Source organism: Lontra canadensis, unplaced genomic scaffold (genome assembly GCF_010015895.1).
Source record: "Lontra canadensis isolate GAN:19392208 unplaced genomic scaffold, GSC_riverotter_1.0 scaffold47, whole genome shotgun sequence".
Classification (NCBI taxonomy): Eukaryota; Metazoa; Chordata; class Mammalia; order Carnivora; family Mustelidae; genus Lontra; species Lontra canadensis.
Window position 1 is genome coordinate 967,461 of NW_022631041.1, and position 21,210 is coordinate 988,670.

General features: G+C 42.9%; 1 protein-coding gene across 3 annotated transcripts in view; it reads left to right on the top strand.

Annotated features, from left to right (window-relative positions):
- The first annotated feature begins 352 nt into the window (after nucleotides 1-352).
- Nucleotides 353-21,210, top strand: part of ARFGEF3 (ARFGEF family member 3) — a 173,992-nt gene continuing 153,134 nt past the window's right edge. For 2 of the 3 annotated variants that reach the window (XM_032873025.1, XM_032873027.1), the window contains exons 1-2: nucleotides 353-525; nucleotides 8,303-8,354. In XM_032873025.1, the coding sequence (XP_032728916.1) occupies nucleotides 441-525; nucleotides 8,303-8,354 (137 nt within the window). In that variant the 5' untranslated portion in view covers nucleotides 353-440. The remainder of the gene's footprint in view (nucleotides 526-8,302; nucleotides 8,355-21,210) is intronic. The other variant, XM_032873026.1, reaches the window with a different exon arrangement.

Sequence of the window (21,210 nt, forward strand, 5' to 3'; positions counted from 1 at the left end):
CTCCCCGCCGGCTGCCCGGGCCGACCAGACGCTCCCTGGGGCCGCGCCGGGCCAACGCCCGGCAGGCGAGCCAGCTCCGGACATCCGCTTCCACCTTCCCGCGAAGCCTTGTGGCTCCGGGGCCTGCCTCGGCGCCGGGTCGGGGACCACGGCCTCCGGCCTCCAGGCTCCAGCTCGTCGCCGCGCGCGCGGAGCGCACCTGACCCTGGCGGGCGGGGCGGCGGGCGGGGCGGGGCGGCGGGGCTGACGTGGCCCGCGGCATGGAGCGGGCGTGATTCATCAGCAGCCGCGCGGGACCGGCGGGGGGCGAGCGCCGCGGCAGCCTAGGCACCGGGAGCCAAGCCGTGGCGGCGGCGGCGGCGGAGGCGGCGGCATCCCCGGCCGGGCCTCCCAAGAGCGCTCCTCTCCCTGTCGGTGGCCGAGACCCTGCGAAGGTCAAGATGGAAGAGATCCTGAGGAAGCTGCAGAAGGAAGCGTCCGGGAGCAAGTACAAAGCCATCAAGGAGAGCTGCACCTGGGCCTTGGGTAAGCGCGGGACGCGGGGCGCCGGGCACCTGCCGGCCGGTCGGGCTCCCGCGCCTCTGCTCGCCGCCGCCGGAGGGCCGCGCGGGCTGGGGCTGAGCCGGCCCTGATGCGTGGGGCTTCCGCTGAGCTGCTGTTATGCGTGCGTTTCGCGCGATTGAGAGAGTTGCCTCGGTGAATTGATGCGGGATATGAGAATTTTGGATCGGGCGTTGACATCCATCTGCCTCTTCTTTGGTCTCTGTCTTCTACCAGACCTTAGCGGGGAACCGTGGTCCTCCCCGCCAGGAGGCCCCCTTTTCCCTATTCCCAGCAAGGTGGACGATGGTCACCCATCTCCGAGTTAGACAGGACCACCAGCCGGTGCGAATCCAGGGGCCTGATTCCAAGCGCCTGTGGGAAAAGGGGAAGATGAACCATCAACTCTGATCTCGAAACACTGGCGAATGTGACCAGGAAGGAATGGCTTCTTTGATTTTCCAGATAGAGGCCAGCTTGTTAAGTATTAGCTTCCATGGTTATTGTACATGAAACATTACATGCGTATGGGATTGCGTTACCTCTGCAATTCTGCTGTGGTGTGCCCTTCAGACAGGTGGGATTTTAAATTTGTGAGCCGTGCAAGTATTGAAATAAGTTCCAGGTAGCACATCTGTGATTCCCATCAGACTCGGGTTTGCCCAACTCCCACCTCAAAGAAGACTGCAAGACATTCATTCCAATTCGGCACGAATTTGGGCAATCAGAATTGTCTGGAAGGGAATGCAGAGGGATCAGGAGCACACTTTGGGTGACACTGATCGAACCACGGTAAGGCGGAGGAGAAACCAAGGCAGCATTGGGGGCCCCTGGCCTGGCCCAAGCCTGTGTGCCATTCCTCAGTTGCCATTCAATTACAAAATAAGATTGAATCTCTTTCTCTCTTAATCAGAAAGCAATCAGTGCGTGATATGACACCACTGTCGTACAACCTGAAAAGAGAGAAGTGCCATTAGCAGGTTTTCCACTAAATGTAGAATCTGGTGGTGTTTTAGGTGACTCTGTTAATATTCAGAAGATTGAAATTCACATATATTGGGTGTATGTGTACAGACAATCCTAGCAACGTCATTTTTCTTTGACATCTGCATAGGTCATGGAAGTTTATCTTGTAGGCTGAACTTGACCATTGTTTACGTTACAGGAATAGGGACCAGATATACTTGAGCAGCTAGGCTCTTAAAGCCACAGTACTAATTTTCCATTGCCATTGTCATTCAGCAGAGCCATTGAGCGCTAGATTCCCAAATGCCTCTAATGAAGGGTCACAGATGGCTGAGTAACATAATAAAGCCGGGCCTGACTGTGCTTTAAACATGCCATTCCTATGTTCATTATTATTTTGCTGTAAATTAAGCAGATTGAGATAACAGGGAGGAGAAAAGTAATTGAGTATTTTTAATGTTTAAATTTTGATATTCAACATATTGTTAAGTTAAACTGCAGTGTTGCTGAGTCTAGATCCTTGAAGCCATCTGAGAAGCCCACACGTGAGGCAGGTATCCGAGCCAAGCCTGGAGTCCGACCTGACCACAGGAGTGGCTCTGATTCCTTTCCCAGTGACTGTTCTTCTGTAGTTACCGAGGGAAGACAGAGTGCATGAAATAGTTAAGTAACAGTGCCTGACATTCACTGTGAGGGTTGGGATGAGTAAATCAGGAAAACAGATCAAAGAAGAGGGCATAGAATATGGGGTCATGGGTGGGGTGGGGAGGAAATTGTTGTGAGCTGGTAGGGCTTTTAAAGTAGATTTGCCTTGAAATCATGGGTCAGCTGTGGATTCCTTCTTCTCTTCAGTTATTTATTTAGCAAACATTTATGAAGGCCTCCCCTGTACTGAGCATGGGGCTAGAAGGATGAGTACAATGCTTCTTCCCTGTAAGGAGGGTGTTAGGAGGGCGTGTGAAGGGAGAAGGGAGCATGAACAAAGACTATATGGCTTCCTGCTCTCTTTTCTGCTCCAGTCCATTTTCTACCATTCCATCAGTTGTTAGTTTTGTTTTTGTTTTTTACTATAAAACACATCCCCTTCAACCCCATAATTTCTTTCTAGATTAAAGTGTAAATTCCTTAGAACACTCTTTAGAATCTAACCCCAGCTCTTGTTTCTTCTTGCCCTGTGACCCCCAAGGGTTTCATAAACTACAGTGAGCTGCAGCTCTTCTGTGAACACACCGGGCACTGTCTGCTTCTCTGCCTTTACTCATGCTGGGAATTCCCTTTCCAGACTCCTAAGGTCTAACTCACATAGGAAGCATTCCCTGGGCTCTTCAGGCAAATCCGTACCTCCCCTGGGTTCAGTGCCCTGCCTTCATGACTGCCTTAGAGCACCTAATACTTTGAATTATTTGGCCATGACAATTCTTCTAGGGGGAGGATAATTGAGAAATATTGTATTCAGGAGCCCAAAACAACAGCAACAATAACAACAATAACAATAACAACAACAACAAACCCCTAATTCAAGCTGACTTGAGCAAAATGGAATTTATTCACTCTCGTCACTAAATATCCCCTGTAAAGCTAGATGTGGGTTGAATATGGCTCAGGAATTACAGTTCAAGGACCTTGCTCTGCTCTTTTGGGGAGATTAAAACACTCCTCCTGAGTCTCCTGGGCTTGTGAATCATCACATTGAGACCATCTCATGAGAAGGAAGCATCAGCCCACATAGACCATCTGAAGGGAGAGGGATCAACCCCCATTAAAACCACCATGGGAGGGAAGAGTCATTTCCACACTTAGTCCATCTGAAGAGAAAGGGGTTATCTCCTACTTGGACCATTATAGGGGAAAGGGGTTACCTTGATATCACAGGAGAGAGGCGTCATCTCCCACTAAAACCATCACAGGAGAGAGGAGTTGTCTCCCACCAAAAGCATCATAGGAGATGGAGACATCATTGCCATATGTAGGCCATCACAGGAGAAAGGGGTCCTCTCCCACTTGCCTGTCATCAGATCATCTCAAGAGAGTGGGGCTCTTCCAGTCACTCCTGCCCAGTCTTCGGTTTCACTTTTTCTCTCTTGGTCCTAATGGGTCATGTGTATACCCAAACCAGTCCTCCAGCTAAGGAATAGAATGGGCTATCTGGCTTCGATCTAGGCTACAAGGCTTACTCAAATCCCTGACTCAGAAAGGGATAGTTTCTTCAAAACAAATTTAGGATTCTGTTTCTGATGGCTGGTCAGCCCAAACAACAAATGTCAACAGTGTAGACATGTGCTTCTTGAATGGAGGGACTGTCCCTTATGCTTCTGTGTGGCTTTCACACCTACAATAAGAGAAGCAGATGTTTATAAACAGATCAGCCCATTAATGACTTGTTTGGGTCTTAAGTGAAATTCATCTTTTTTTTCTGTTTGCAAAAGTTACTTACGCTCATTTTAGAATATTGAAAAATATTTGGACAGTATAAAGAAAAAAACTAACATCACCTGTAATCTCAAAACCTAGAAAGAACGCTAATCACATTTTGGAGTAGTTCCCTTCTGCAGAGGGTCATACTATCTATGGCAGACTGTCATTTGTTTTTTCTTAGCTTTAGCATCTTCTATGTTTTCATTGATACTTCTCTGAAAATCGGTTTTCTTAATGGCTGCATAATAACCAACAAGCAAAATATATATATATATATATATATATATATATATATCTTCCCTCTACTTTGAGCAAGTTAGGTTGTTAGATATTTTTCTTGCCAGTGAGGAAATGGTCTGACGAGGTCATAGAATAAGGGACGGTGACAGCTTGTGGAGAGCGGAGACAATGGCATTTTTCTTCAAGACTGGTGATCTTGGAAGCATGTGAGCTCTTGGGCTGGATGACACAGAATATTGAAACGTTGGAACGGCCGGGGACCATGTCTTCATTTTAGAAACCTGTGGTGTTTACACATATCAGGAGACTTGTTTCAAAATGGATTTGGAAATGGAGGAGAGGAGAAAGAAAACTAGGGGCTGGAACACCAGGTAGGGAAAGAAGAATAGTCTATCCCCCCTGCTTTCCCTCTCCCTTTCCACCTACTTTTCCTTCCAGCCAGTTTCTGTTACGTTTACAGCTCGACTTCTCAAAAAGTCTGTAGTGCATGTGGCCACAGCCTGGCTTTCCACTCCCTCTTCCACTCACCTCTGTCTATCTCCATTTCCCATCATGCCACCACCTGGTGGTGAAGAATCCCCATCCAGCTAAGGGATTCTCAGCTGCATGGAACACAGCTCCTGCACTTCTCCCTTGCCTAAATGTTTGAGTTTCTCAGAAGTCAGCCCGGAGGCCTCTTCCCTTCCTCCCAGCCCCACTGGAGTTGACCACACCCATCTCCAGCCTCAGGTCAGCAGCTGAGAATGAGATGCACCCATTTCCCTCACTAGTCCGCCCCTGGGTTCCCCAGGTGACCCAGTGCAGGAACCTACTCAGCGTCTCCGCTTGACGAGGATATGCTCAGTATGGCTGCTCTGCGATTTTCCTTTGTCTTTTTTCTTTCTTCAGGTTCTTGGTTAGCCTTTGTAGGGTTGGGCGCTATTGAACATCTTGAGTTATATATAAACCCCCCTGTCTAATGAGGAAAACTGCCAGGATTTGGTTGCTGAGTGTCAGCACCTCCCCTTGGAGAGCGACAGCCTATTGTCCGGGGCCCTGTCCTGCTAACCACTAGGCCACACTGACCTGACTGGCCTTTGATCTGCTCCCCACACCTGCATCTCAGGGTTTTGCTTTAGGGTTATCCTGTTTCATCTTAATGACTAACCTCAGTTCTTCCACTTCCTCCTTTGGCCTTGTCGGCCACAGCATCCCTGACCCTACTGATCCTATCTTTCTCTTTTGCGGATTGTCTTGCCTACACCCATTCTTTGCTCCATTGGCCACAACAGGCTGAGATCCTCTCATCATGTTTTAGACTGCTCTCACTGCTGAGTCTTGGAGATACATCTGGTATCTATTTTTCCTTCTGATCTTTTAGCAGACCAGCAGAAATAGTTCTCCTTCTCCAATGAAACTGGTTCATACCGACAGGGCTTGAGGACTCTAAGCCATGAAGAAAGGAATCAACACAGTTTGAGCTGAAAAAACTTGAAACAAATCAGAACATGTGATATTGAGATTTCTAATAATAAATAAATATTTGGTCTTTGTCCTTATTTCTGGCACAGAGCCCCTAAAATTCTTGAATTTCTAGGTGAAGAGGACCATAAAGTGTTTTTGTCATGTTAACGAAGCCACCTAAGGGTGGGGGCTGTTGCTAAGAGGACCAACTGTGTGTTTAGAGAGTTGGAATTTTCAGTCCCTCCTCAGACCTCCAGGGAAGGTAGAGGGGCTGGAGATTGCGTTCAGACTCCCATGGCTGATGATTTAATCAGTCATTCCTATATAATGAAGCCTCTGTAAAAAACCCAAAAGGATGGGGTTTGGAGAGCTTCTGGGTTGGTAAGCCCATGGAAACATGGGGAGAACAGCACCCTGAGAGACATGAAGCTCGCCTTTTCTCCATACCTTGGCACATGCTTCTCTTCCATTGGGCCCTTCCTTCCTGAGTTTTGTCCTTTTAAAATAAACCAGTATTGTAGTAAGTGAAATGTTCCTCTGAGTTCTGTGAGCTGTTCTAACAAATTAACTGAACCCAAAGAGGGGGGTCATTCATACCTTCAGCCTATAGCTGGCCGGTCAGAAGCCAAGACAACAACCTGGATTTGGGATTGGGGTCTGAAGAGGGGGTGCAGTCCTGTAGGACTGAGCCCTTAACTGTGGGATCTGATGCTGTCTCGGAGTCAGCGGTGTCAGAATTGAATTAAATGGTAGGACCGCCAGCTGGTGTAAGAGAATTACTTGTTCGTGTGGGGAAGCCTCCCCCAACCACACATGTTGGAACTGGGTACAGAATCGTTAGCGCTATTGAAATAGAACAGCTTTGGCTGGGGGGCCATGGGGGAGGGGGAAGAGTATAGTGTTTCATTATCTCTGCAGTTGGAGGCAGGAGTAGTGTGAATAATCCACAGCAACGGTAAAGTAGTGAACATCCAGGCTGGGTTAATGAGATTTGAGGGTGAGCCTCCTTTCAATATCCCTAACTATAGGATGATTAAAAAAAAAAAAAGTTTTATCTACCATGTCATAAATGTATGTGAGCATCATGACATGTTGTGTAAAATGCTTTGTAAACATCGAGGCTCTCACGATTATAAATGATTATTTGAGGGTGTTGAAGCAGTATTTCAAGGAAAGAGCTTTCCCTTCTATATTTATTATTTTTTAAATTGAAGTTTAATTGACATACAAAACTATATTTCAGGTGTACAACTTAGTGTTTTGACCATTCTGTACCTTACAAAATGTTCACAATAAGTGTAGTTACCGTCTGTCACGAGGCAAAGTTCTTAAAATGTTATTGACGATATCCCCTATGCTGTACTCTTCATCCCTGTGACTTATTTATTTTGTTACTAGAAGTTTATACCTCTTAATCCCCGTCTCCAATTTAACCCATCCCCCACACCTCTCCCCTCTGGTAATCTTCAGTTTGTTCTCTGTACATATTCATGAGTCTATTTTTGGTTTTTGTTTATCTGTTTTGTTTTTTAGATTCCATATATAAGTGAAAGCATATGGTATTTGTCTTTCTCTGACTTATTTCACTTAGAATAATGTACTCGAGGTCCACCTACCCTCTCACAAATGATGAGATTTCGTTCTTTTTCTTATGACTGAGTAATATTCCACTATATATATTGCACCCCATTTTCTTTATCCACTCATTTATTGAGGGATGCTTAGGTTGCTTTCATTTCTTGGCTATTGTAAATAATGCTGCCATAAACATAAGCGTTCTATATCTTTTTGAATTACTGTTTTTTTTTTCTTCAGGTAAATACCCAGTAGTAGTGGAATTATTGGATGCTATAGTAGTTCTATTTTTAATTTTTTGAGGAACACCCATACTGTTTTCCACAGTGGCTGTACCAATTTATATTTCCACCAGTAGTGCATGAGGGTTCTCTTTTCTCACATCCTAGCCAACACTTATTTCTTATTTTTTGATTTTAGTCATTCTGACAGGTGTCAGGTAATATCTACTAGTGGTTTGGATTTGCATTTTCCTGATGATGAGTGTTGTCGAGCATCTTTTCATGTGTCTGTTGGCCATCTGCATGTCTTCTCTGGAAAAATACCTATTCAGGTCCTCTGTCCCTTTTTTAATTGGATCATTTGGAGTGGATTTTTATTTATTTATTTATTTTTTTGGTGTTGAGTTGTATAAGTTCTTCATGTATTTTAGATATTAATCCCTTATTAGATATATGATTTGCAAATATTTTCTCCCATTCAATAGGCTACCTTTTGTTTTTGCTGATTGTTTCCTTTGCTCTACAAGAGCTTTTTAGTTTGATGTAGTCCCAAGAGTTTATTTTTGCTTTTGTTTCCCTTGTCCTTTTTCTATTTTTATTGCAAGAATATAACATTTTAGCCAGTTGTAGATGAAATTGGAATTCTGGTTCAGGTTGAAATTTAGTTATTCGTTCTGTGTTTCTGTAGGGAAATGTATCCTAATTTTTTAACTGCTCTGAGGAAGTTTTTTGAGCTATCAAGAGAGGGTTTTTAGGTATGAATGACTTGCATGCAGATAATTGAGAACTGACTAATGTATAATTATAGGAATTTCCAGGGAAAAAAGAAACTAACAGAAATTTATCTGCAGATTCTCAGTCTATACGTATTTGTTTTTAACTTTGTAATTTTCCTTCTGCAGAAACCCTGGGTGGTGTGGATACCATTGTCAAGATCCCTCCACACTTGCTGAGGTAAGGAGACTGGAGTTGTAAAATATGGTGGAAGTAAAAATCGCCCACTGTGTCTTCCTGAAGCCCCAGATAACCTGACTGGCATATAGCATTTTACTTGTTGACTGAACGCTCTTTTTTAAATCCATAATCTGGGATAGTTCATGAGGTTAACATGATGGGAACTTGACTGCAGTGATTTCTAGGCATGTGTGGAGTGAGTGAAATCAGTAATCCAGAGAAAGCAGCTGAGGAATGAGGTAGAAGTGTAAAATTGGTCAGGGAGAAAAATGTCCAGAATCTAAGAGAGAATGTAGACATTGGGCAAGATCTTCCACTGCAGACTAGGAAATGCCCTCACCCCTTGCTGGGGAGAAGCAGTCCTACACCCTGTGGGATGAATTTAAACTCCCACTGGTCCCTTTGCTGGACACCATCTCTCACAAACTCTGTAGCCATATTCAACAAGCCAGAGGTAGTGAGCCTGTTTCCCCACCTTCCTTACGGTTCCCCATTCTCCTTTATCATGAAAGAAATGCCCTGTGTGGGACATTTGAAAAGAACAAGTAAGAAAGTTGCCTATAATTACATCACCTAAGGATAACCATTGAAAACTGTTTAACAGATTTTCTTAACAGACTTTTCCTTACATATACACATTTTTACAAATTAGTATGAATTTTATTTATGTTTGTTTCTTCCTTATCTTTTGAGGCCACATAATATGAAGAACATTTTCTAATGTCAATATATGTTCTTCAAATTAAAATATTGTATATTCTTCCATTATATGGCTGCTGTAACATTTATTCAGTAATTTTCTTATTATTAAACATTTGAATGATTTCTAGATTTTTTGACATTATTAAAAATATTGACTTAAACAGTCTTTTGTTGAGTAAAGTTCTATACTGTAGGACATTATGATTTATTAGGTGTTTTCCACCTCTACAAATAGAAAGAACAAGAATTATGATTCTGTGCTTTTAAAAAATTTATTGCTTCTCCTATAGTATGTGCTACAAGCTGATATATTGTAGGGGAATTCATGTATTAATCAAACCAAATGTACTTTTATGTGTACAAAGCTAAATGGATAGAATGTCTGGCAATAACGCTCTTGCCTGGGGTTGTGGGGGCGTGTTCCAGGCAGGGTATCCATGCACACAGGAGAACATGAAGACTTTCTAAGACATATGAAGGTGTTGATGGTTTAGGGAGATGGTTTCCTGGTTCCCAACATCTATAGATACTCTTTCTGAAAACTGCTTTTGCTACATCTCCTTTTCTATCTTACCTATTAGAGTCCCTCTTCTCCTTGACCAAGGAAGGCTCAGCTATTACCCAACCTTACTGTGGTGTGTTGTCCTGGGGTGCAAAAGTCTCATCCCACCAACAAAGCACTATGAAAATACTAGTGTTTGTGTCAGTAAAGAGGCCAAATACAATGGCCAGACCACACATCTTTTTGTAAGTTAGTTTTTACATCTTGGCTTTCAACAAAATTGAAGGAAGACCTAATCTAATTATAAGATAATAGACAAAAAGACGTTTTGATGGTAAGTCTCCTTCATTCTCTTCTTTATGTAAATAAGGATTCTTACTGCTTACATCCATAAAAGTGAAAAGGTGTGGAAATGATGTTAAATCCCCACCTTATTATAGCAATAAGGAATATTCCATCCATAGGTATATGAAGTAATTGGAGAAAAATAAACTTGGCTTATCTGTTTCTTTAGAAATGCATTCTAATGTAACAGAAAAAAATAAAAAAGACAAAGTAAAAGTATACTTTCCATATTAACTACATTAACATTCTTATAAATATTCACTAATGTTATTTGGATCAGTTGGGTCCGTTAGTAATCACACCTCGAACCAGAAGAAAAGTGAACACTTTTAAATAGTATGGACATAGGAAATTTTTTAAAAATCACTTTATACACATTTTGTTATACAGAAAAGTAATAGGGAGATTAATAAAAGCCTCTCAAGAGTTAAGACATATTATATTGAGAGAAAATTAAGTTGGGGAAATAGAATAGAAATATAAGTTTAAGGAGAAAAGAGACCAATGTAGCATTTTTTACTGTTAAAGAAGAGTTTGCTCATAAACTTTTTTGTTGGATGAAGGTGGTTTTCAAACTGTTGTGGTATTTAGATTTCACTAGATACATTTAAAGACCTGACATGTTTTATATTAAAAATTGTTGTACTTTCAATATGCCAGAATCGTAACCTTTTCCATTAATTAAAATTATGCTGAAGAAATGTAAATGTCAATTTAAAATACATGAAAAACAGAACTTTAACTTTTTCTTAGTGGCTGTTTGAGCAAAAATTTTGGTTAACAGCATCTTAAAGGCGAGTTCCTGATCCAGAGGGTTGTTGAACCTGGCAGCTGGGCTTCTTGTGGTTCTGGGTCTGTGATGAAAGTTCTGCCTATAGTGTTAGGGGTGAGAAGGCGGCGATGACACTGGAGAAGCCTCCTGGCCTGCTGGTTAAGAACATTCATCAAAAGACAACTGGTATTTTCCAACTCTTGGTATGTGTGTTGGGGGCGTGGAAAGATGAGCTAGAGAATATGCCGTGTTAATGGGACCTAAACATGGTTGGTCAGCATTTAGCCATGCCATTTAGCTTTCCTGTCACCCATGGCCTTGAGATTTCCCCAGAGCCAGCTTGCCATCTTGTACAACCCAGAGAAGGGCGGGGCCGGTGGGTGTCACCAAACTGTTGGGAAGGATGCCGGATCAGGAGCTGTGGACAAATATATATCGGTGTCTTTTCATATCTTCACCACTGTTAGCAGATAAATCGGAGTGTTTATCCTAACGAGAAAGAGCTGCCAAGGTCATCCTGTGTGTGTGTATTGTGTTCTCGGTGTGCAGCGAGGTCTACCAAACATCTTTGTGCTGAGAACTATACCCTATGTATGAGACAAAGCAGATGTGAGCATTGCTCTTAAAGGTTTTATATTCAGAAGGAGGAGGAAAAAGACACGCAGAACTGGAAAACCGTGTTTTGTGCTGGCCACTGTGTATTTATGGTAGAATTGTATACATATAAGGAGGTTTCAGTTTGACCATGAGTCATAATAGTTTTCAAGCCTCTTTTAGGGTATGGGAAGAAGCCATAATTAGAACAAAAAACGAGCTCTTGAATCAATATTTGTCTGATTTACTATTTCCCTTTATCGTAAGAGAAGTGATATAATGAGTTATGCTGTAATGGGCTTTTGTCTCTTTGTTATCAAATCAGTTTTGTTTCAATCCTTTGATTCCGCTGCCAGGCACTTTGAAACCCAGAGAGTACTTAACTCTGTCCAGTCACTGCGTTTAACAGAGCATCTTTCTATTCTTTGAGTACCTGCTCAAAAAAAAAAAAAAAATTAAAAATTAAAATAAAAATAAAAAAGATCTAGTCATTGTAATTATGTATACCCAAGAAAGAATTTGAATATATTATTTTTTTTAATTATATTTTAATTATTTTTCTTCAGTTACACTTCTATTTAGCACATGAGAAAGAAACCAGATTAGTTAACTATGTCTTGCGTTCTCCTGATTTCATATTCAATTTCCATTTCCATTTCTGATAATTGCTTAGAAGTGATTATTTACAGATATTTTGTTGTTTCAGAAAGGGCAATAGGGAATAATTCAAATCTCAGATACTTTTGCTATGCTGTTTTTCTTCAGTTTTCTTTTGCCACCGACTGATTGCTTTTTACATTAACTATATTAACGTTCTGATAAATAATTACTCATACTGTTTTGCTCAGTTGTGTGCATTAGTAATGATAGCTCAGATCAGAAGAAAACTGAAACCTTTAGAGACTTGTGGTTGCATTATCTTCTGTTTTTCTTTTACTGTTGATTGCTCTGTGGACTTCTTCTCCAAACTAAAATTGTCCAGATGTCACATGAATAATTTTCATCACTCCAGTGACTGGACTCAGTCATATGTAGAGCATTGCAGGGGAGAACCCCTGTGGTAAAACATTTTAGGTGAAGATAAGGAGTGGTCAGAGGCATTGCCTCTTCCGCCCCAGGCTCTTAGTGAATAGACGTCCACTCTCATGGTTGGTAAGGGAGCCTCTGTAGCAACAGGGGTAGGGATTCATGCAGAGTGCGGGTGGGAGCCTGTGTCAGTGATGGAGGAAGGCCCAGGGATCCTGTCCTCTGGAATATTTCTGAATTTGTTAGTAGGTAGTAATGTGAAAGTCATTCTGTCTTTCGTACCCTAAGTCTTGCTTTTGAGCTTGGCAGTGAGTTTAAGGGTCCTTACCTTCCTCCATGAAGAGCCTGTCCCCTCATGACTTTTGCTTCTCTTTTCCTTCTTCTTCTTAAACTTCAGTCCTTCCATGTCTTCACAGGTTTGAAAATCTGTGAATGAGTGGGCTGTTGAAGTGTCCCTAGACTCAAAAAGGAGGTCATCGATAGCTCAGGCTCCTCCTTTGATTGGGGTCACCATTTCCTTATTCTACTTGTTTTACAAGCAGAAGGCAACTAAGGGTGCTCCCTTAGACTTGGTGAACTATCTCTGACCTAGTCAAGTGAGCACAAAGCATTGTTGACTTCATTTGTTGTTAGCCACTGGGTTTTCAACCAAGTGATGATAAGACTGGGAAGCTACTGGTCAAGAAATATCAGTAGTTAACGGGAAATGTTTTCTGTTCTCAGACGTTTTTTCTACTTTATCCTTTCACCCTCTCTACCTCCTAGCTTTTCCCGTGTGGTCTGGGGATCAAATGATAGAACCAAAATAACCTGGTCATTTCTGGAATCTTCAGGGCTGTGGTGGTTTTTGTTATGAATGTTCAGGGCTGATGTCTGTGTTTTGTGAACTGTCGCCAGCCTTGCTTGGCAGGAAACAACTGGCTTAAGCCTACCTGGGCTTAACCACAACTTCTGGAATGTTTGGCAGCCTGCAAGTTGGTTCATCAGCCATCCTCCTCCATGCCCCACTGTCCTTGTGATGGCTTGGTTATGATGATACCTGGTTCTGTCTGATCATCTTTCCCTCAGAAATTATATTATATTATATTATATTATATTATATTATATCCAACCCTAATTGTGAAAAAGAAAAGGGGCCTTCTGTGGGCCTTTCAGTACTCTTGTTGTATGTAGTCTCCACCTTTTCTAGATCATTCTTGACCTGCTTGCACATTCTCCCAAAATGGTCTTCCCTGTCTAATGGAGTTTTGCGATGTTGTTCTGCTTCTGAGTCTTGGTTGGGTGTGGTCAGTCTCTCTGCTGGCATCTGGGCAAGAATGGTTTGCCAGCTGCCTTCTCCAGTGGCTTTGAAACTCCAAATTCTGGTGACTATGGATCTCGATATCCTCACATAGCTCTACATAAATCTGCAAGAAGGAAGCTTTTCACCCCATGTGAAGGCCCAGAGACCTTAAGCCACCACCAGTTTGCTGCCATAGTTGAACTGCCTGGCTCTCTGAATTTTCTACTCTGTCTTTCCTGTCAGATTTCCAGGAGGTTCATTCCCGTTCGACTGGGACCAGGTGGGGTGAGTGAGGCGGAGTCATGCAAGTGCAGGGTTCGGTATTTCCTTCATCATGGAATTTGGCATTCATTTTGAGTTTTTAAAATGTGGCATTAAAACACCTCACACCTGTCAGAATGGCTGAAATCAAAAACACAAGAGGCAAGTGTTGGTGAGGATGTGGAGAAGAAGGAACCCTTGTGCACTATTGGCAGGAATGCAAATGGGGGCAGCCACTGTGGAAAATAGAATGGAGGCTCCTCAAAAAATTAAGTAGAATTAACATATGATCCAGTAATTCCACTACTGGGTATTTACACAAAGAATATGAAAACCTTAATTCAAGTTTATCACAGCAATTAAATTATTCAATTTATCACAGCATTATTTACAATAGTCAAATTATGGAAGCAACCCAAGTGTCCATCAGTAGATGAATAGATAAAGAAGATGAGATATATATGTATACAATGGGATATTACTCAGCCATAAAAATAATGAAAACTTGGCATTTGCAACAACATGGGTGGATCTAGATGGTATAATGCTAAGCAACATAAGTCAGAGAAAGACAAATACTATATGATTGTACTCATGTGGAATTTAAGAAATTAAACAAATGAACAAAAAGAAAAGAGACAAACAAAAAAACCAGACCCGTAACTACAGAGAACAAACTGATGGTTGCCAGAGGGGAGGTGGGGGAATGGGTGAAATAGGGGAGGGGATCAAGAGCACACTTATCATGTTGAGCACTGAGTCATGTATGGAATTGTTGAATCACTGTATTGTACACTTGAAACTAATATAACCCTGTTAATTATACTGAATTCAAAAAAAAATGTGGCATTAAAATATTGTTTATCTAGCTGACTGAGTTTTTTAATGCTCCCTAAAACTTTGTGCCCAAGGTCAGTGCCTCAGTCATCTCACCAGAGTTCTAGCCCTGCACTCCCGGTGCTCTCAGAAACTTCTCATGGCTGCTGGGGCCACCACGTTCAAGTCAAGCTTTATTCTGTCCCCTTCAGATTCCACAGACTGTTTCTTATGAAGGACCTTGGTTTCTGCCTTGCTTTGAGTGGAACCTCAGTTGCATGCACCATCAGGGAAACAAGCTCTTTCCCACGATGAAGGCCATGATTAATAAGACTCCCCACTTCCGGTATATGCTGTCCCACGTGTACTAGTGTTTTACTTAAGGCATTTCCCAGCCCCCATTCCTCCTTCCTCCTGGGCCCAACTTTCAGAAGTTGAAATAAAGCATTGCTGTTACAAATCCTCTTCTTTCCTCATGCCAAAGCTTAGGCCCAAACGGCTGGTCTGTGGTGTTTGGTTACCAATCCCAAATTCCCTTAAACAGGAAGTATTTTTCTGAGCCGCTCTTTTCATCAAAATTGTCCACTGGGTGTCTCATATACATGCAGCCTTTCCCACTTCATTATCCTACTTATCCTTGAAGAATGAGCTGTGTTTGCTAGACGAGATCCTTCTCTCCTCTGTGCCCTCACTACACTCTGCGTAAATTTCTCATGGCGCTTATCCATCAGGTTGGCATTTAAATCTAGGGGTTCTGTTCTGAAACCTTATCCTCAAGAAGTTCATATATATAAATTAGTCATTAAAGATTTTATTTATTCGAGAGAGGAGAGTGAGAGAGAGATCACAAGTGGGGGGAAGGGTAGAGGGAGAAGCAGACTGCCCACTGAGCAGGGAGCCCAATGCAGCACTCGATACCAGAACCCTGGGATCATGACCTGAGCCAAAGGCACCCAAATTCTTCATCTTTTCATCCCCTACTGTGGTGCTCTGTATGAGTTTGCAGGATGAAACTCTTCTCCGAATCACACTGCATATCCCAGGGAGCCTGTGCCTCATCTCCTAGATTCTTAGGAAACATGTGGAAGAATCCATGCCAGAATGGAATCTCAGCTTTAGCAATAGGACTTGTCACATCTCATTGACTGAAAGGGGAGGTCCCAGAGACTAGGACCAGAAGCCCAACACCCAATCCATTGATTTCACCTAGTATAGTCTTAAATTCCTCACTCTCTCCTCAGCCAAAGCCCTGACTAGCCTAATGTGTATTAAATCAGGGGTTAGGAGTTGGTGGTACTTATTGGGACCCTGATTAATGTTCTGTGCCAAAGGACATTGACTGTGCAAGGATTTGAGCGCTCATTGGCCCACCTGGAAGAGGCAAGCTGCCTCCCCTCCCACACTCCCAACGTGAATTCCACTTGGGAGTATTTCTGTTTTAAAGAACGCTCATCCCCAGATTTGCCCCTTCTTTTAGCCCAGGTTATTTACCACGAGAGTGGTATAGATGAGATAAAAATGTCAAAGGAATCCTCGAGCTATCTTGTTAAAAGACAGCCATTGGCAGTGAACCTCTTTTTGGCCAGACATTGCCCCTCTGGGAACAATCCCAGACATGACTCCGGCCACGGCCCTGCCGCCTTTCACTCACCTTCTCTGTGATTATTCAGAGCCAACCTCAGCCTAATTGCCTTTCTCCTGCCAGTTGCTCCTCCCAGAAAGGCTCTAACAGCACTTTTCCCCATATTTGTCCTTGTCTGTGTCCCCCCACACCACTCCTGTCCCCACCCTGGATGAGCCTCTGCCCAGCCTTCTGCTTCATTTTGCCTGCCTGGTCCACATCCTTTTTTCAGCTCAGATGCTGGCACATGCGTCCCTATCTTGATTGGGGGAAACTACTGATCTTTCCACATTCATCAGCATTTATGCTTTGAGAGAACCTTCCACAGTATCTTCCCACTCTTTGTATGGTTTTATTTTTTTTTAAGATTTTATTTATTTATTTGACAGAAAGAGACACAGCGAGAGAGGGAACACAAGCAGGGGGAGTGGGAGAGGGAGAAGCAGACTTCCTGCTGAGCAGAGAGCCTGATGAGGGGGCTTGATTCCAGGCCCCGGACCATGACCTGAGCCGAAGGTAGATGCTTAACGACTGAGCCACCTAGGCACCCCAGTATGGTTTTATTTTAATGGCTTTTTCTGCTGCTTTTATCTGTTTTAGTGTTTCCATTCTATGCTTTGAATCCTGGAGCCACTTCAACAGGATGTGCAAAATATTTATTTTTTAATTGAAATAAACATGGTCACATCAACTGGGAAAGACTGATTTAAAATGGATGAGAACAGCAAATACCTCCATCATGGTTTTTGGCAGACAGTTTCAATCTCGGCATTGTTTTTGTCTTTCTTATATCATGGAGGAGTTTTGGATTCTCCTTGCCAGCTCCTGTCGTCCAGAGGAGGAAGCAAGGGATGCTCATGTAGAATTCCCAGGTCCTGTCTTCAGCTGTACTAACTGAATGGCGGCTGTTAGCAGAAGTGCCAGACAGGTGCTTCTAACGAGTCTTCCACTTTCTTCCAGGTGAATTTCAAACATCTGTGCTTCTCGTGGATTTAAGCTCATCTTGAGGTCTTACCTCTTTCTGGCTTCTGCTTTTCTTCCCTAGTACAGCTGACCTCCCTTTGCAGAAGCAGGCAAATATAAGTCAGTTTTGGCTCTGTTGATCTTTTCCTGGTTCTGCAATAGGAAGATGATGATGATGATGATGATAATAATAATAATAATAGGTTTAAGACCCTTTGGTTAGTCTAAGACTGGCTCATTTTCAGTTATAGAGAATTCTTTATCTCAGCAAATCATGAAAGGGAGGAGGTAGATGCTGGAGGTAGATGGGGACCATTTAAGTGAACAAGGACTTGTCCTAGAGTTGAGCTGATGTTTATCTTCCTAGATCAGGCTTGCCCTAAACAAGTGAGGAGAATGATATTTCTGTGTTGGGCACAAAAACCCACTGGCAAGAAGAATGTGACATGTAGAGAAGCCTTTAGCAGTAGGGATGCTGAAATCCATGTTCGAAATCAAGGTGCCCCAAAGATCTAATTTCTCTTTTTCCTTTTCCTGCTGCTAGGGAAGACAAAGAGTATTCCTGTCACCTTGGAACATAGCATAAGTAACAATACTATAGGATTTCCTAACTTACAAACAGCTTTTTCTGTGTTATCTGCCAGCCTGTAGGCCAATCCTAATGGTTTTCTTGTTCTATTCCCTTTGTAAGGAAGACCTACAATTAGCTGTCAATTATAAAGTTTCTCCTTGTTAATAGCCCCTGACCTAAAAGCACTTTTAAATGATCAGTCAATTAAATAAGTGCATAACCCACCCAACTAGGTTGTAGGGGATATTGGGCTTGATTGACATTTTGGGATGTGTGCAAGATATTAATGTTCAAGAGTAGCCAGCCACGTATCATTCCTTTATGACAAGCGGTTGATATCTTTATTTTATCGCCCTTGGTTCTAAAGGGAAGTATTGGAAGGAAACATAAAACCCCATTTTAAAAAAAATATAACAATCCTATCATGAATCTTCTTTCTTGAGCCTCTTTATTATTTTTGAATGGAAGGAAGGTAGACTTTTTATTCTATGTTTGGTTTCTATAATTAAACTGTGCCTTACAGGCAATTTAGGTCCAAATTTCCTACTTTATTTCAGAGTATACCTCTGAGAAATTGTTTCTATTGATGGGTTGTAACACTGGATTCCAGAAGACGGGTAGGGACTGGAGCTTATTGATTTGTGATGTGAATGGTTCAGTGAGTTGTTTGTATCTCTCTTGTTCACCCTGTAGGACTTTTTTTTCCTACTGGGGAAGGCATGGTGCAAAGACTAAAATCATTTAGTTTCTTTGGACATCTTCATTTATTAAATATTTTATATTTTTTTCTGTTTTCATTCTACTGCATATTTCTGTGTTGTTGAACTGTTTATAAAGCAGTACGATTGTGTAATTATACAGTAATACCCTGGTGTGTCTTTTCAAGTGAAGTTCAGTAAACTTGACACAGGAGATCTCCTTTACCTCCTCTATAGTCCGGCACTCTGTTAATGTGGTGCCTTGTAGCATGCTTAATAGCCTTCTGATTCATATTTTCTCAACTAATTTTGGGACAATTAAGAACACAAGTTGACATTTTGAAAACCTTTCTTATGTGACAGGGCCTCTCCTAGGCACCATGCACACTGGTCTCCACCGTGACAGCCCTTCCTTGAGGGAGGGGAACGACTCAGGTGTGGAGAGACCTTGTAGGCAGCTGCACTGCTCAAGCCGGCCTGGGGCAGCGTCGGAACCGCTAACCTCCAGAGTTTACTGTCTTACTGTGGGGTATTTCCCCCCCACCAGTGCTGATTCATCACAGAGGTCTATTATTTCTTCTTCATAGCTTCTGTGAAAAGCCAAGATACAGAAAACTACATTTCATGCAGCAGATTATTTGATGAAGCACCAGCGTTGAGAAGAGCATGGGAAATCTGTATTTAGCCCCTGCACATTCAGAGAGCAACTGACGAATGCAGGAGTAGGGTTAAGATCACCTGTCACTGAAACAACTTTAAATGCAACTTCCAAGGAGCCAGAGCTCTTAAAAGAGGGGGTGTCGTGTATTCAGGCTGACGGAAGAGCCGTGAATTATTGAAGCTGTTGAGATCTGTGCGTATACAGAACGTTGCCAGCGAAGGACCTAAACTGACTTTTCCTCTTTGTGAGGCAGAAAGAGACCTTAAGATAAAGGACTTTCATCTGAAACTGGTGTTGAGCACCCACTAGGGAGACTCGAGTCATTATGGAATTAACTAACCTTTACCTCTCTGAGCTTCTGCTCACTTGAGTAAGGACGAGGGTAAGCAGCAGCCGATGTGGGAGGGTCACGACGAGCAAGCCTTCAGGACTCCTGCGAGGAGGGTTAGCACAGGCCTGGTTTTTACAGGGTCATACTACGCTAAAGAAACACATCCAGTCTAGGGGCACCTGGGTGGCTTATTGGGTTAAAGCCCCTGCCTTCGGCTCAGGTCGTGATCCCAGGGTTCTGAGATCGAGCTCCACATTGGGCTCTCTGCTCAGCGGGGAGCCTGCTTCCACCTCTCTCTCTGCCTGCCTCTCTGCCTACTTGTGATCTCTGTCAAATAAATAAATAAAATCTTTAAAAAAAAAAAAGAAAGAAAGAAAAGAAACACATCCAGTCTAGATCACATTCTGGGAGGGAGCTGACCTGAGCTAATTTTTAATTTAATGAAGTCCAGAGAGTACTGTTGTATTTTAAAGATTTTTCTCTCTCTCTCTCTCTCCGAAATTGTAACTTGCCCCATTGCTTGTTTTATTTTGTGAGCCTTGTTTTGTTTTTCTGTATTTATCAGCTGGGAGAAAAGACTTTCAAAGACAAAAGGGGTTTTGTATGTTTATTTCAGAGTCTGTTGGTAGAGAAGAAGTCCAGCTGTGGTTGGCAGAGACGGGCTGAACACAGTGTGCGTTGTGTTCCCCTGGGTTGACCTGGGGAGGGTGATGGTATTTGCCCCATGGGATTTTAAGCCCCATTCTGAAATATAGCTGGACATGGAAGACGGGGCCAGGAACATGACATTGCTCATGTGTCTCAGGCATAGTAAAAATATAGCTGTCATTTTATAGTCAAAAGGATATTTGATTAAGAAAGAAAGTGATTGTTAGTTTAAGGTGTGTACGCCCAAGAGCCCAGTACAGCGGACACCTTCATAAATATTTGCTTGTGATGGTGCCTTGCAGCTCTGTCTTGAATGCCTGGAGCGTCTGGAGCTGTGATCAGTAGTAGGAAGACAGTGTGAGGGGGTCTGGGCTGTGGTGGGAGAGGCAGTGGCAGATGGGGACTCAGCAGATGGCTCAGAGTCAGCCAAACAGGCCATATCCTGTGTGCTGGAAGTAAAACAGACCATCTCCCCTCTGAGAGCACGCCACACGAGGGGAAAGGAAACAGGGAATTCTGTAATAAAGTTAAGTCCTGCGTCCAAGTCCTTGTTCTTCCATGTATGACCGTTGGGACCCTGAGCTGGTCATTTTGTCTGTCAGCTTCTGTAACTGAAGATGGACAGTGAAAGGTGGTATGGTGCCTCTGTTACCCCCGTGCGATCATTAACCAACCAGTTGATGCAGAGAAGAACAGATCTAGAGAGACGTTGCTCCAGACCACAGAGACAGACTCTGTCTCCCCAAAGAAGGGCTCAGGGTGCTTGCATGCTCCCTCCGCTGCAGGTGAAGAGACACAGATTTACCTCCTCCTTTCTTCTCTCTTCTCAGCATTTGAGCAGGAGAGCAGCCTCTAGCCCACAGGCCTTGTCTCAGGTCCCTCCACGTTACAGGTGTATATTGTTTCCAGCTGTACTGAGATGGAATTGACATAACATTGTGGAAGTTCAAGGTGTACAACGGGATGATTTGATATATGTTTACGTTGTAAAGTGATTACCACATAAGGGTACTTAATGCCCATCCCCTTACATAGCTGCCATTTTGTGTGCATGTGTAATGAG